Source organism: Chiloscyllium punctatum, chromosome 27 (assembly GCF_047496795.1).
Source record: "Chiloscyllium punctatum isolate Juve2018m chromosome 27, sChiPun1.3, whole genome shotgun sequence".
In the NCBI taxonomy this organism is placed as follows: Eukaryota; Metazoa; Chordata; class Chondrichthyes; order Orectolobiformes; family Hemiscylliidae; genus Chiloscyllium; species Chiloscyllium punctatum.
In genome coordinates, this window is record NC_092765.1 from 16,084,674 (window position 1) to 16,102,003 (window position 17,330).

The 17,330-nt window shown below is 41.2% G+C and overlaps 1 protein-coding gene across 2 annotated transcripts in view; it reads right to left on the reverse strand.

Annotated features, from left to right (window-relative positions):
- LOC140453473 (mannosyl-oligosaccharide 1,2-alpha-mannosidase IA-like) overlaps window positions 1–17,330 on the reverse strand; it is a 137,231-nt gene that overhangs the window by 88,624 nt on the left and 31,277 nt on the right. The window contains exons 1-2 of one of the 2 annotated variants that reach the window (XM_072548178.1): window positions 16,661–16,731; window positions 2,567–2,682 (exon numbers count right to left, since the gene is read on the reverse strand). In XM_072548178.1, the coding sequence (XP_072404279.1) occupies window positions 2,567–2,632 (66 nt within the window). In that variant the 5' untranslated portion in view covers window positions 2,633–2,682; window positions 16,661–16,731. Of the gene's footprint in view, window positions 1–2,566; window positions 2,683–16,660; window positions 16,732–17,330 lie in introns of those variants that run through there. The other variant, XM_072548177.1, reaches the window with a different exon arrangement.

The following is a 17,330-nucleotide window of genomic DNA, read 5'->3' on the forward strand; positions in this document are numbered from 1 at the left end:
CTAACCAATGTCTTGTACAACTGTAACATGACATCCCAACTCCAATACTCAATGCATTGACCAAGAAAGGCAAACTTAGCAAATGCTTTCTTTACTACCCCATCTACTTGCGATTCTACTTCAAGGAACTATGAACCTGAATCCCAAAGTCTCTTTGTTCAGCAACACTCCCCAGAACCCTACCATTAAGTGCATAAGTCTTGCCCTGATTTGCCTTTCCAAAATGCAACACCTCACATTTATCTAAATTGATCTCTTTCTGTCACTCCTTGGCCCATTGGATCATCTGATCATGTACTGCAAGAACATCAGTTTTGATCCAAACAGGAACACAACAGACTAAATGTCAGAGGAAATCGGACATTAGCTGTCCTCAATATCAAGCTAGTATCTAACCAAAACTGACACTAAAGGGACCTTAGCAAATCTAATGATCAATGGGATTTAAAGGGAAGTCAGTCCAGCATCTTGTGTCATATCTGATAACAAAGATGCTGAATAGGCTGAACCTATTTTCCCTGCATCATTGGAGGCTGAGGGGTGACCTTATACAGGTTTATAAAATCATCAAGGGCATGGATAGGATAAATAGTCTTTTCCCCAAAATAGGAGAGTCCAAAACCAGAGAGCACAGGCTTCAGGTGAGCGGGGAAAGATTTAAAAGGGACCGAAGGGAGAAACGTTTTCATGCAGATGGTGGTGCGTGTATGAAAAGAACTGCGAGAGGAAGTGGTGGAGGCTGGTATGATTATAACACTTAAAAATCATCTGGATTGGTATATGAATAGGAAGTGCTTAGAGGGACATGGACCAAAAACTTCGAAATGGGACTAAAGTTATTTTGGGTATCTCGTCAGCATAGATAAGTTGGACTGGGGTGGGGGGGTGCATGCTGTACATGTCTATGACTCTATGACAACAGTATAGCAATCAAAAGCCAATTAACATAGCCCAGGACATTACCACAGCATCGTTAAACAACTTGCATCAATTACTATATCAACTAAATTTCTTTAATTATAATGTTAAGAATGGAGCATTCACTGATGATTCCCAATTGTTCAGATCAATTTTCAAGATGGTAGATGCATTAGTTATAATTTTCCAAAACCCGTTAGATTCTGGAAGGGTCACAGGGACTGGGAAAAGAAACTAAATTAACATTTGCATTCAAGAAAGAATAGAGAAAAGCAGCAAGAAAAATAGGCTGGCTACCAACTGTCATAAGGAAATTGCTACAATATATGAGTAAGGTGGTAAAAGCAGGATACACAAAATTATAGTGTGACCTAATTGAGTCAATATGGGTTTGCGAAAGAAAAATTGTGTTGAACAAATTTAGGAAGTAACAAGCAAGGTGGATAGGGAAACTTGTACATACTACGTACTTGAATTTCCAAATGATTTTTGAAACAATGCTGCAAAGATTATTACACAAGTTAAGAGCACAATTACCATAGACCAAAATGTCCGTCCATGCTAACCCCATTTCCCTGCACTTGGCCCATATCCTTTGAACGGGCAGCACGGTGGCTCATTGGTTATCACTGCTGTCTCACAGCACCAGGGACCTGGGTTCGGTTCCCGCCTCGGATGACTGTCTGTGTGAAGCTTGCACATTTTCCCAGTGTCTGCGTGGATCTCCTCCCACAATCCAAAGATGTGCAGGTCAGGTGACTTGGCCATGTTAAATTGCCCATAGTGTTAGATGCATTAGTCAGAGATAAATATAGGGTAGAGAATGGGTCTGGGTGGGTTACTCTTCGGAGGGTCGGTGTTGACTTGTTGGGCCGAAGGAAGTGTTTCCATAATTGTAGGGAACCTAATCTAATCCTTTTCTATCCACGTATTTATACAAATGCTTTTTAAAAGTTGTCCCTCGGGTCCCCTTTTATTCTTTCGCCTCTAGTCCTTGATTCCCCAACCCCAGGAAAATGACTCAGTGCATTCACCCTATCCATGTCTCTCATGATCTTATACACCTCTGTAAAAGGATCCCCCCCCTCAGTATCCTGTGTTCTAAAGATAAAAGTCCTAGCTTGTCCAACCTCTTCCCATAATTCAGATCATTGAGTCTAATCAATATCCTTGTAAATTTCTTCTGCACTCTTTCCAGTTTAATAACATCCTTCCTGTAACAAGGTGATTAAAACTGAACACAATACTCCAGCTACTTCATCAATGACTTCAATGAAGAAACAAACACAGGGTACCTAAATTTGCTCATGACACCAAGATAAATAGGAAAGCACGCTGTCAAAAGAAAGCAGAGTCTGCAAAGCGATAGAGGTGAAGTTAAAGAAGACAGCAAAATATCTGGCAATGGGTGTATAATGTGGGAAAACATGAGCACGGCAAAAATAATAGAAAAGTATAATAATTTTTTACATGAGAGAGTTGTAAAACTTGGTCATAATGCAACCTGTATGTCAACTGCCCTACTCCTTCCTCCATTTAAAGAAAAATTATTTTGCAATTTATTGGCACTTTTGCCATATTATAATAAAATTCTGAAAGAAAACTAGGATTTCTTCTGAGAGATCCGCTTCAAATTCAGCAAACTCACCACATTAAAGTCCAAGTTGTTTTCCACCCATTCTCTGGCTTCTGCAAACTCCTCCTGAAGACCCATAATGTACAGTGTGTCCAAAGAGTCCACAATTGTAGCTCCCAGAAGCCCTCCTGCAATAAGAAAATAATTGGGGTTCATCAACAACCCAAAACAATTCCATTGCTGACACTAAATTTTTAGCATAAATCTCTCATCTCTATGATAGATGATGCATTTTGACATTAAATCAAAACAAGCCAATTGCCAATGAATAATTCCTTCCTCAAAAATAATCAGATTGATAATGCAACAGGGAAGTGGAAATTTGGCAAAGAGAAAAAGAAAAGCAATTTCAGTTAAAAAATGCCTTCTTTCAGTTGGAAGGAACCCTTTGGACCGAGATAAGATGCCCTGTGCAGGCAGAATCTTACTTTTAAAAACTAGACAATAAAAGAGAGCATAGCATAGATTAAGTCTAGAAACAAGACAGAAATATACAGTATAATTTAATTGACCACAAACTCTATTCAACTGTCAATCTTTCACCATCTCAAAATTGAACTGCTCTCGATATTTTGAAGTACAATAAGGGTAACAAAATCAATGTTTCAAGTCTTCTGCAGAACAGTTCTGAAGTGGTGCAAGACTGGGCAAGAAACCAGAATGGTTCGCGAATAATTGTAAATGGCAATCACCGAATCATCATTGATAGGTGCTCTCTGTAAACACAAAGGTGGGTTTATAACCTGAAAGCGTCGAACTCAAATGTTCAGTCTGGAAGGTTGTAAAGTGCCAAAGCAAAAGCTTAGCCGCTGTTTCTCAATTTTGCAATTCCAGGCTGACCCAATCTACTCCATCAGCCTTCATGTTCAATAAAACCATGCTCCAACATTACAATATATGTTTACTTCCCCTCTCAACATTCAAAGCACTGGCTTCTCTCTGCCTCTACTCCATTCTTTGTTCACTCCAACACATCTTCCTGTATGTAACACAACTTTCCATGCAAGTACAAAAGTTTTTCCACCATCCAGGGCTTCGAACAGCCCGTTCCCATAAACCATCCCCCACACAATCATCTCTGCTACACTACAGAGACGAAATAGAATGGGTGATTGCAATGCAGAATACCTTTGCTCAACCTCAAAATGTGACCCCGGACTTCTGGTCACATATTGTAATTCTGTGCTATTTGAACCCTCTTTTCTTGACAATCTACACTGTTTTGATGAAGCTGAATGGAGGTTTAATCCTTTGATGAGATACTTTACGGTATTCCAGACTAAACATTAAGTTAAATAATTTCAAGTCAGAACCATCACTCCTATATCAGCTGTTGGCAATAACTGAATCTTTGCCATTTATAGCTCTCCCACATCCATCCTGCTTCTCATCCAATAACCAAAATGTTTTGTCTAAATCACTCCAAACTTCCACCTTATAACTGTCTTTCCCTCTGGTTATTTTCTCCCAGTTTTCCTTGTTTTCTGTGTTTGCCCAAACTATATCACATCTTTAACTTTTTTCATTTCTGATGCAAGAATTGTTAACTTTATTCATCTCTCCACTGATGCAGATCTGTGGTGTACTTCCAACATTTTATGATTTTACTTCAGATTTCTTGCATTTATGTTATGTCAGCTTTGTATCTTATTGCTTAACCAGGCTAAACATTTTCAATGATAGTTAATATATTTCTGTTATTGCATAATGTCAAAGTACAATAAAATTATTAGTTTTAATTTCTATGATTAGAGCTCAGAATGCATTTATTCCCTCGCACATGAAACAGAATCACAAACCAGTTAGATCCAGTCACCATGCTCTTTGTGTTACTTTGAGATTTTCTCAAAACGTAGGGGAGGACAGTTGGATTCAGTCATTCAAATGAAGTAGAAAGGGACATTCAAAATTCTGTCATCTCATTTCTCTGCAACCAGTTCCCATTTCAAATTGTCCCAAATGCAATGGATCCAATTCACTGCATCTATGTTCTATAAGTAGGGACAACTGCACTAAGGATCGATTGGTTGCCTTCTGACTACATTTACAGTAGTAGTTCCGATATTACAGCTGACTCTTCTCTCAATCAATATAGCACTGCTATAAAGGTGGTTCTATCTTTGGATGATTTACAAGTTTCCAGGCCATTAAAACATCTTTAGCCTACAAACAGAAGCAGGCTCATATCAGATGTGGCACATGCTTAGTTTGCTCTCTCTTCCTAGCACATGGCCCCAGGGGAAATTGGAGCAATTGGGATAATATATTTTTCTATCACGTTTCACCTCCAAAGTACCTTGTCCCACTACATATCCAAAAGAGGCTTTAAAATCTAGTAAAGTTATGTCAAATATGACAATGGGTTAGCAGAAAGATCAAAAAACTAATTCCCTGCAGGTATGAGCACAGGTCAATAATGCTATCAAAATGACCTATACAATATTGATTTATAAATACCATTGTAGAATAAAAGGGTAAAGAAGTATTGATAAATTCATACAAAGTGCTGGTTAGGCAAAATGAAGTCTTAATGCCAAATTTGGAGCATCCAAACTATAAGAAAAGCCATTGACAGCATGCAGAGATTCAGATTTTGCCAGGGATTGTAAACTACTGTTTAAGGGAAGTAATGAATATGAAGATAAGATTAAATGAAAGTTTTTAAAAAATACAAATTTTGATTAGAGAAGTAAGTAAAAGCAGCATCCTACAGTTAAGAAGTCACCAATTTACAAGTCAAGACAAATTCATAGAAATTTCTTTGCATGGGACTTTATAAAAAGGATGGAATACATTCTCACAAGTAGAAAGATTGCTGACAGAGGAAAACAATTCAGCATTTTAAATATAGAAAGACATCACAAATGAGTGAGGAGAAATCTGCAAATTTGGTAAGAGACAGGTACAATTTCTTTCATGCTTTAAATTTACATCCCCGGGGTCATACCTGTAAAAACTTGCTGATGATGATGATATAGCCAGTAGATTAGCATGAGAGTTTGTGGCAGTTCCAAGGAACTTGTACTAATTAAGTGAATATGAAAGAATGATAGGTGTGGATGATGTTATGATTAGGCAGGCAAACAGGAAATCTGATCATATGGGCATACAAATTAGAAGGAGGAGTAAGCCATTCGGCCACTTGCAGTTAGCTCTGACAAGATCGTGGTTGATTGGACTGTGGCCTCAACTCCACTTTCCTATTTATCCTTGACATCCTTCGACTCCTTTGCTCAACAAGAATCTATCTACTTTTACTTTAAAATTATTTAATGACTCTGCCCCCATTACTCTCTGGGAAAGAGAGATAGTTGATAATGTTCGAAACTAAAAGAAAGAAAATCCTCACTTTTGCCTTAAATGAGAAGACCCCTTATTTTTAAACTATGTTGTCTAGTTCCAGTCTCCCCCACAAGGGGGACATCTTTTCAGCACATATCTTGTCAAGTTTCATCAGGATCATATATGTCTCAATCAGATCATCTGTTATTCTTCTCAATTCCAATGGACACAGGTCTAGTCTTTCTTATCTTTCCTCATGAGATAACTACTTCTTCCCTATTCTAGGTATCAGTTGATTGAAACTTCTCTGAACTGCCTCTTATGTGTATATATCCTTTCTACACAATAGTCCTTTGTAGTTTTGCCATTACCCTATACAACTGCAGCAAAAACTCTTACTTTTATAAAAGCAAAATATTGCAGCTGGTGGAAGCCTGAAAGAGACATGAAAAATACTGGATAAACTCAGCAAGTTTGGCAGCATCTATGAAGAGAAACAGAGTTGACATCTCTATTTTTATATTCCCTTTGCAATAAACACCAACAGTCCAACTGCCTTCCTAAGTATTTGATGTAAATGTACACCAACCTTTTGTGATTGATGTATGAGGACAATGAGAACCCTCTGTACCTCAGAATTCCACATTTAAATAAAGCATACTTTTTATTTCTATTTATCCAGTCAAAGTGGAAGAGATCACGTTATCCCACATTATATTCAATTTCCAAATTTTTGCTCATTCACCTAAGTTGTATCCCTTTTCAGACTAGCATCTTCTCTTGACAAGTTTCTTTCTTACATACCTTTGTTTCATCAGCAAACATTGCAACAATATATTTGGTCCTGAGCACTGTTATTCTGCAGTGTATCAGTTATCACATTCCTCAAACGTGATACATCCTTGGTTCAAAACAGAGCAGAACTATTATGTGGAGGCAAGGGAACGTGGTCTTAGGTGCTAGACTAAGGCTCCAGTCTCCAAGGACAACCAGGTTCAAATTGCACCATTGTCAACATGCTTAATGAACAAGTGCACTTTGGGGACATCTGTGTTGTCCCTTTAAAAACCTTCCCTGGTAGTCCAGTATTAGGATTCAGCACACTCATTGCCTCATGCAAGAATTTCAGTCAAGGAATGAGGTATCATGGCTTTTGTGGCATAGTGGTAACGTCCCTATCTCAGGGCAAAAGATCTGGATTAAAGTCTCAGCTGCCCCAGACATCTCTTATAACATGTCTGAACAAGGTGATTAAAAAGACTGCCTTTAAGTCCTTTCAACTAAGTCAATGATATAATTGCAAATAGTTGCGGGCCAAGCATTCCTCCCTGCGGCAACCTCATCTCATTATGCAATCTTGAAAATGATTCCACTTATGCATATCTGACCACATCACAGAACACCTACAAACTGTAAAAAAAAAGACCCTGAACTTCCAATTGCCTACCGCTTCAACACACATCGCTGGACAACATCCGTCTCAGGTTTGCTGCAGTGCTGGAAGAACAGCACCTTATTTTCCACTTGGGAACTCTACAGGCTCTGAATTCAATATTGAGTTCAACAATTTTAGGACTTGAACCACTTTCTCCCATTTCCTTAACCCAACTCCCACACAGCAGGTCTTGTTATCACACAGTCTACTATTAACACAAGCCACTGTTAGCCACTAATAGTCTCCAGTGGTCGCTATTCAGTTTCCGAGGCTGACCATTATCTATTCCTTTGTCCAGCCAATTGCTCTTCTCTCCTTGGGCTCCATCTTCACCTATTCCTTACTCCTTACCCCCTCCTCCCACCCCCTCTTCTGCATGAAAAACATTTTCCTATCTACCATCAGTTCTGAAGAAGGGTCACTGGATACAAATGTTAACTTTAATTTCTTACCACGGACACTGACAGACCTGCTGAAATTTCCCAGCAATCTGTTTTGCATCATTTATGCATTTTCTCTGCTTCGTGTTAGCTAAGCAATCCAAATAATTCATTACTCCCATGCCATAAGCATTCATATTGTGAAGGACTCTGATGTGGCACCTTGACTTCTGGACAATAATGTAAAGAACAGGTTCCCTTTATCCTTAATGTTTGTTACTTTCTCAAAAATTCCAATAAGTTAGTTAAACATGATTTCCCTGAACATTTTAAACTGAAATAAATCCATGAAATCTGACATAATTAGTGATGACTGAATAACATTTGATGAACATCTGTTCAAAACACAGTGGACAAAATTTTAAAATAGAACAAAGAACTGTGAATACTGAAAATCAAACAAAAACAGTAGAGTTAACATTTTGAGTCAGTTACCCTGCTCCAGAGCAGCTTTAGAAGTAGGGACTTGAAACATTAACTGTTATCTCTCCACAGATGCTGCCAGACATCTGTTGAATTTCTCCAGCAATTTCAGTTTTTGTTTATGGGTAGAATCCTAGCGCCTTTGGCTCAGTACAAAATACATTGAATATTTTAGAGGGATTTGAGGGATTGAAGGGCGTCATGGTGGCTCAGTGGTTAGCACTGCTGTCTCACAGCGCCAGGGACCCAGGTTCAATTCCTGCCCTGGGCGACTGTTTGTGTGGAGTTTGCACATTTTCCCTGTGTCTGCATGGGTTTCCTCTGGGTGCTCCTGTTTCCTCCCACTGTCTAAAAGATGTGCAGGTCAGGTAAATTGGTCATGCTAAATTGGCCATAGTGTTAGGTGCATTAGTCAGGGGTAAATGTAGGAGAATGGGTCTGGGTGGGTTACTCTTCGGAGGATCAGTGTGGACTTGTTGGGCCAAATGGCCTGTTTCCACACTGCAGGGAATCTAATCTAAGCTAATCATTTCTGCTGAGGGGGGCCTAGCAGGTTTTCTCGCCAAATCTTAGCAAACTCAATACATTAACTATTCACCAGGCCCTATGGCACCCCTCCTGTCCAATTCTTACAACTTACAACTCATCACACAGTTATACTTGAACTCATTAGCTTCACATGCATCCGTGCCATCTCTTAAAAACCTGCTGTGCATTTGGACAACCACTGTCAGTCCAGAACTGTCCTGCAGATGGTACACAGAGAGGAAAAAGTAAAATCGGAGACCTGTGGTACGGGCAAGAATTTCAAGATTCTGCTGGATGGGTAACCTTGAGATTGGACTTCCTCTTCCACAGGGTCCAACAGTGTAATCCTCAACACTAGATTATGCAACATGGATTGGAACAGTCTCAGCCATTTGGAGGGATGCCCACTATTGTACAAATGTCAATGACCTTCTTCACTCCACCAGCCTTAAATCTCACCATCATCTGATACCTCACATCACTCTCTCTGCTTCTGTACATATCTCCTGCCAAGACCCATGCTATACTGCACATTATTGCAGGCAAAATGTTCTCCACTTGCTCTCAACCACCCCAATCCCTGACATCACAAATACTGAACATCCTTTATGTTGCCTAATCACTCACTCTGAATACATTCTCACCTCCACCAAAAGTAGCAGCTGTGACATCCACTATTATCTGCCTTAATACCTACCTACCTCTCACTCCAGGAGGAAAACAGGCTCACAATAGGGTACAAAAACCAAAGACGAGTGATGGGCTGCCTCATATTTTGCTCTCTTCCATTTACATGCAGAGCATCCTCCCTGTAACCACCTCAAGTGGCTGCTTGATTGCTTCCAACCCCCTTGAATGATATTAGAGGTTGCTCTTGACTTATTGTACAGGGACCCGCTGACCAAAGGCTATCCCCTTTGACTTTACTGAGGATTGCTGACAAATATGATAACCTTCCTTTGTGTTCAAGCTAAACCACAAAACAAAACAGAAATAATGAGCCTGATATCTCTGACCGAACAGGCAGTGTAAAAAAACCAAAGCAATGTAAGGCAAAGATACCGTATCTAGATAGTCCTCATTGATTCTGAGCCTATGACAGCAAAAAAGAACCTGGAGGTACAGCTTGGTCCAGACCATGAGCTTGGTGCATACCCCTGACCTTGCTGCTGCATTACAGAGTTTGTTGCTGGTGCAGCAATGAAATGCACGAGCATCCTGAGAGTGGATGATAGTTCTTAGAGGCTGGCACATATCAGATGCTGGTGTCCAAGGAGGTGGGTCCATGTGGTTGGTGCTCACTGAACATGCTCAGAGATTTTGAGGCCTAGTACCCCACATGGAGCAACAGTGTGTTCAATTCACAAAGTTCTTACTTAGGATTCCATGTCAAATTTTCTCAATGTCCAGACTGGTGAATTCCAAAGACAGAAAGTCAAGTATTAATAAGACAAGTTGGGCAGTCAACAGGCAATTAAGCAAATAATCCCCCTTAATTAGCAACTCGTCACTGCCTACTGACAAACTCACCACACCCCTTGTGAAAAGTATAAAAGATGAGCAAAATGCTGAGATTAGCCTTGCAGACTTCTACCAAAACCTCACCCCAGCTCAGACTTTTATAGCGTTCTACAAAATATGACACTTGGGTGCAGTAATTCTTGAGTGAGGTGCTAAAGGAGGTAATCTTGAATGAGCAAAGAACGGTACTTAGGGACTCTGCCATTGAAGCAGTGCAGAGAGGGGTTTACAACGTCACAATTGCTGCCTGAAATCTTAAACCAAAGTCTCTATCTCCTCAACAATAAAGTAAAGGACCCAACAGGACTAAAGATCAGGTAGTTTTCCTTGTCACTTGGTCAGTAGTTATCTAGTATACAACACAGAACAAGTTTGAAGAAGGGTCACTGGATCTGAAATGTTAACACTACTTTGTCACCACAGATGTTGCCAGACCTGCTGAGTTTATCCACCAATTTCTGTTTTGTTTTTGAATTCCAGCATCTACAGTTCTTTTGGTTTTTAGTTATCCAATGTAGTTCATCTTGCTCACAGCTGCACAAACTTTTGTTTTTCAACAGAGATGTCTCTGATTTATTGTCTTTATCTATGCGCACTCCCTTACAGGGGATCTATGGCATATGTCAAAACAGACATGCAACAAAAAGACTCTTCAACCAGATGAAATATACCCCCTGATGTGCAAAGGCCCAGAATTCCATTCCTCAGTCAGTATAAGAACTGAAAAAAGACAATAATTGGGACAAGTTTGTCTCACCAGCATAGGATAAGAATGCAGATAGCAAGCACACACTATACATTTCTAATCTATCTAGCTCCACTGCAGAGGCAGATATCCTATCTGCAATTTTCACAGAGCTGGGCCATCTCCTGAATGATTTATGCTTCACAGACAGTCGAAGATGTCATGAACCATTGTCTGGATTTGGCAAGGTTTTGCGGTTAATTTGAAAGATCTTACACATCCCTTCCTCGCCCCTTCTATATGCTCATTTGGAGAAATACATATCTGGCCACCTGTCTCTATTGATACAACTCCCAAGTGTTCTCATTATGAAAGCAAAGATTACTCTATAAATTTTCTTATATTGTAATGACTACAGTTATATTTTCTAAAACTTCCTCTTGTAGTTACTGACAAGAGTTGTTAACTAGACAATACATTGCTTTATGCCAGAAATTGTTTCATCTTTAGAATCATAAGGCAGAATCTTATCGGAGTCAGAGCATATGGGCTATGGCGAAATTTGAGCCAGAATTAGATTAGTGCTGCAAAATTCATCTCGACATCGGGAGCATCTCATTTCACTTTTTATGTTTTTCACAAGGGACATGTGGAGTTTCCCAATAGGCAACGGTGAGTTGCCAATCAGGAAGGGTTATTGTTTGTTAAATGCCTTGTTGATGGCCCAACTCAATTCATTAATATGAGTTTCTATCTTATCAAATTCAAACAAGCTGAAAACGCAATACAGAAACAAGAGCAGATACCTAGCTGAGAGAGCTTGTTGCCTGGTCCAAACGACAATTAGGCTGTCAATAACGAAACTGCAACTTGAGGCACAATTCACGGGTATCAGTTGCGTGCACTCAAAGTCCATCCAGCATGTTGAACTCAACCCCATCGTGGCACTTCCCCAACATAGTGGATGACCATTTAGGAGGCACAAAGTTAAACTGCAGGGAGCAATTGCAACTAGCATTGAAAGGCTGTTGCAAGGACACTTTATGCACGGGAGCAGACTGCTTCTGAGGGATGCCTGCTTGCTTTCTTAACATCAATGTGCATGCCTGTAACTACATACCTTGCCATGCTGTGCCTATCAGCATATTAGACCAAGAGCAAGGCAGGCAGCTGCAAAGACAAGGAGCACTTAACTCAGGAGAAGGTCATTATCTCTCAGGACCCCTCTGGACATGTGGAATGTGCAGAAGGCCCATAGATTTTCAGTCCTTCTCTATTTTCTTAGAAATGTGCGAGGTGCAGTACCAACACTGGCTCCATATGGACACTGTGATAGAATACTGCCAAATGCTGGAGGGCTGTAGGAGTGTTTCTCCCAGTGGCTGTGAATGTCACTGCCACTCTGAACTTCTGCACGACTGGCTACTTCCAATGAGCAACAGATAACCAATGTGGGATTTTTTAGTCATGCACCCACAAATGCATCAAGACACTGACTGATGTCAACTGTGTAAAGTCGCACAGATTCACTTTGTTCTTTAATGATGATGCCAGTGCTGTAGTCTAGGTAGCAGACTCTAGGAACATAGTGGAGTTCGCCAAGTATAGGTCCCATCAATTGCACTCATGCCACTGAAAGCTATATCACATGTGCCGAACTTATCTACAGGAACATGTTTCTCTCCATTTACACATGATGATCTACAATCACTCATCACTTCCCAGGTTTGTATCCCCGCTACTCTGGCAGCTGCCACAACTCCTGCATTCTGAAGCATTCACTAGTGTCTGATGCGTTTGAGAGTGCAGGTGTTTGACAAGACTGGTTATGGGGAACAAAAGCTACCAACAGCAATTATGGCTCATAACAGCATTGTGCAATACCTGACTGATGTGGAGTGCAGGTTTAATGCCACTAATGCCTCGACCAGGGCAGTGATGAAGCACATGATAGGGCTGTTGAAGGTGCAGTTCCACTGTTTGTACTGGAGAACCCCTCCAAAACCAGTCCAGTCTGTACAGAGTGTGCCACATCATCCTAGTATGCTGTACTCTGCACACCTGGATTAGACAATGAGTTGATGTGCTAGAAAAACACATCTTCTGAGGACATCTTCTGAGGAGGAGAATGAGGCAGAACTAGAGGGCATAGGTTTAGGGTGAGGGGAAAGATATAAAAGAGACAACTTTTTCACGCAGAGGATGCTACGTGTATGGAATGAGCTGCCAGAGATTGTGGTGGAGGCTAGTACAATTGCAACATTTAAAGTGGCATTTGGATGGGAATATGAATAGGAAGGTTTTGGAGGGATATGGGCTGGGTGCTGACAGATGGCTCTAGATTGGGTTGGGATATCAGGTCGGCATGGACAGGTTGGACCGAAGGGTCTGCTTCCATGCTGTTCATCTCTACGACTGTATGACACTGTTGAAGAGGAGGCTGTCATTATCCATGACAGAGATCAGTGGCACTGTACTCTGCAAGCCAGAAAGAAACTCACTGACACAGACTTCTAACAGATGAGTACTGGGTGCAACACACTAATTGTGGACTGAAAAATATTCATTGATCACGACCCAAAATCTGGTTTGCACTATTGGGGCAAACTTCAGTTTCTATTGATTTTATTTGCATACTGATGCATCCAATTACCTGCCTGCATTTGATGTTCCCCTACTACACAATGATAAACTGCAAGTGGGCATTGGGGATAGGGCTGTGCTGACTTAGACAGATATTCAGACAGATGCAGCTACAGGTAGATAGTGTGCGATGTAATGGTTATACAGCAAACTGTGAGAAAAGGGGCTTGTATGTGTGAGGGGAAGTCAGCTATGCTGTGTGCTTGCCATTGGAGTGCAGTTTTGTGGCTGATAAGCCTTGATATTGCTGGGAAGAGGTGATGTTAGATTGCTAACATTTGCCCAGCTGCACAGCAACCTTTCAAAAAATGATGCAAGGACAAGGGTCCTTTAGTGTATCTGGATTAGTGGTGCTGGAAGAGCACAGCAATTCAGGCAGCATCCAACGAGCAGCGAAATCAACGTTTTGGGCAAAAGCCCTTCATCAGGAATAAAAGGCAGTGAGCCTGAAGCGTGGAGAGATAAGCTAGAGGAGGGTGGGGGTGGGAAGAGAGTAGCATAGAGTACAATGGGTGAGTGGGGGAGGAGATGAAGGTGATAGGTCAAGGAGGAGAGGGTGGAGTGGATAGGTGGAAAAGAAGATAGGCAGGTCGGACAAGTCAGGACAAGTCATGGGGACAGTGCTGAGCTGGAAGTTTGAAACTCGGATGAGGTGGGGGAAGGGGAAATGAGGAAGCTGTTGAAGTCCACACTGATGCCCTGGGGTTGAAGTGTTCCGAGGCGGAAGATGAGGCGTTCTTCCTCCAGGCGTCTGGTGGTGAGGGACCGGCGGTGAAGGAGGCCCAGGACCTCCATGTCCTCGGCAGAGTGGGAGCGGGAGTTGAAATGTTGGGCCACAGGGCAGTGTGGTTGATTGGTGCGGGTGTCTCGGAGATGTTCCCTAAAGCGCTCTGCTAGGAGGCGCCCAGTCTCCCCAATGTAGAGGAGACCACATCGGGAGCAACGGATACAATAAATGATATTAGTGGATGTGCAGGTGAAACTTTGATGGATGTGGAAGACTCCTTTAGGGCCTTGGATAGAGGTGAGGGAGGAGGTGTGGGCACAGGTTTAACAGTTCCTGCGGTGGCAGGGGAAAGTGCCAGAATGGGAGGGTGGGTCGTAGGGGGGTGTGGACCTGACCCTCCTCCCTCACCTCTATTAACAATTTAACAAAAACAATCCTCGCTTCTCTCATCTCCACGTGTAGCTGCATTCTTTATTTCTGGTATTATTCCAGTAAGTCTCTTCTGCAACCTTAGGAAGGCCTTGACATCTTTTCATTCCTAGTTCAATAAAGAGTGCAGGATGATGTGCTAGGAGCAGCACCAGACATGCCTAAAAACAGGATGTCAACTATGCTTTTATTTCAGATTTCCAGCGTCCACCGTATTTTGCTTTCAATTAATCCGCTGGCTTGATGATAATGATAGAATGGGGGATATGCTGGTTAATGAAGTTACAATCTGTGTTTGAATTCTGCTGCTGCTGCTGATATCCCATAATACCTCATGACTGTTCAGTCTAGAGTTGCTACATCTGTTTTAAATCTACCCAATTCAAAAGTATCTAAAGAGTACCTTCAGCAGAAGGCAGAACATGTTCTTAGTAAAGGTTGCCACTCCTACAAATAATATGGACCCACGCATCTGCGGCAGTTAGATTGGGGAGAATGAGATCAAGTACTATTTTCCCCTTTGATGGTTACCTCAAGAGCTACTAGACTGTATCTTCAGCAAGTGACCAGGTCGGTCAGTAGAGGCACTACTGAGCCATAGTGATGGACATTCTTGCCACCCTCAATACATCCTTCCAAGTGCCATTTAACATGGAGAACAGATGCATCAGCAGACTTGGGGTGATAGGTGCTAATCAGCAGGAGGTTTCCTTGCCCATTTTTGACCAAATGTCATGAGATTCCAATGGGTGCCTCCAAAAGCAACTCTCTCCTTGTGGTATACCACTATAGCACATCCTCTGCCGGCTCTACCCTCTCAGTGGGACTGAATGTCTGCGTGTGACAGTTATGGTTGAGAATGTCTTGGAATATCTATGTTAGACTGTTGCTTGATTAGTCTGTAATTCAGTCCTCTTAAATTTGGCACAAACACCCAAACGTTACGAAGGAGGACTTTGCAGGGTCGACAGGGATGTGTGTGCCATCATAATTTCTGATGCCATGACCGATGCTGGATGGTACATCCAATTTCATTTCTTTTATCAGATTTTGTAGCAGTGAGATACAACTGAATGGCTCGCTAGGCCACCTGGAATCACATGCGAATCAAACCAGGTAAGGATGGCAGAGTTTCCTTCTCCAAATGCTACTAGAATGACATGGGTTTTTAATGACAATCCACGCTGATTTCATTGTCACTACTGGGTTAGTTTTTAATTTCAGATTGATTAATTACATTCAAATGTCACTATCCATCATGATGAGATTTGAACCTATGCCCCAAGAGCATTTAGTCTAGTTTTCTGTACTGCTAGCGCATTGGCAATATCGGTACATCACCATGCCCTGTCATTCCCAATCAAAAGGGGAATCTTCTCCAAGACTATAGGAGGGGGTTCTGCAGTGCAGCAAGAAGCTGTGATAGAGATTGCGATCTCTTTGATGAGGAAGCGATAAATGGTTGTTGGATAGATAAGCTTATGGATAGAAAAGTATCTGCAGAAAATATTTTTAAAAATTTGACCAGGGATTTATAAAGAACTTAAATCATACTGTAATTCTTATTCAGAATGTCAACTGGCAAGATTTAACCTTCGGTTCTGCACTCCATCAGTCCCTTTAACCATAAATCAATCTGCCATTTGGAACAATTGCAATCAGCCTTGTAGGGTCTCTAGAAGGATTTGCTAGGAGATTGCAAGTATATTCTCCTGAGAGTTGATTACATGACTAGGTATCCCTCAAATAATATGGCATCAAAAATGTTGCCAATTAATCATAAAGGTGTTTTTCAGAGTAGGAATTCTTGGAGAGATTTTCATAGGTCTCACATTAATTATGATCTGTATGCATTAAGACAAGATTAATATTCAACGAAGCTCAGTGCATCATTCCTTGACTGATGAGAGTGATAGAGTGTTTCAATAATACTTTGAAAAATATGTTTAAAAGAGTAGTAGACAGGATGCCAAGAACAGGGGTATCTTATTACCGTAGGTAATGTTTGCAATTCAGAAAGTTCCACAGGTCTCTGGGGATTTTCACATTTGAAGCTTTCTTATGGGAAGAAACCCCATGGTCTTCTAGATGTTAAGGAAGAATGGGAGGAAATCATTAGCCCTCTTGGAATGTGCTGGAACACATCCTGAAAATAAGGGAGAAGTAGAAGCAGTCACTCCTAAGGGAATGCTTGTAAAAAAAAGGCCCAGAAAAATAATGGCTATATTATAATAGACAGCACACAGCAAGGGGGTTCAATCAGGACAAATGAGTTTTGCTTCTTGTTCCAACACCCAGCAGCTCAGTGAAAGGGCCTATTTGAGATTATAGATTCTGAAAGGCCAGTAAAACTACAAAAGTGGTCAGCTTGCAAGACGATGGAAGAAGCAGAACCATGTAATCTTCTGAAACTAAAGAAAGCGCAGGAGACCCTTGGATTGGAGATGAATCTACTTTTTGAAAGAAAGGCTCAAGAAACCAGGACGCAACATTTGGCCAAGGCAATAACAGCACAGCAGTGACTAAGACTGCTTAAAAAATGTGGTTGAAAGAAACAGCAAAACTGTTATTCCAACAGTGCTTTACAAGACAAGACCTGAGGGCTGGACTCCTTTAACAAACACTGCTCAAAAGGATGGACCGGGTTTCTTCCAAAATTTGGG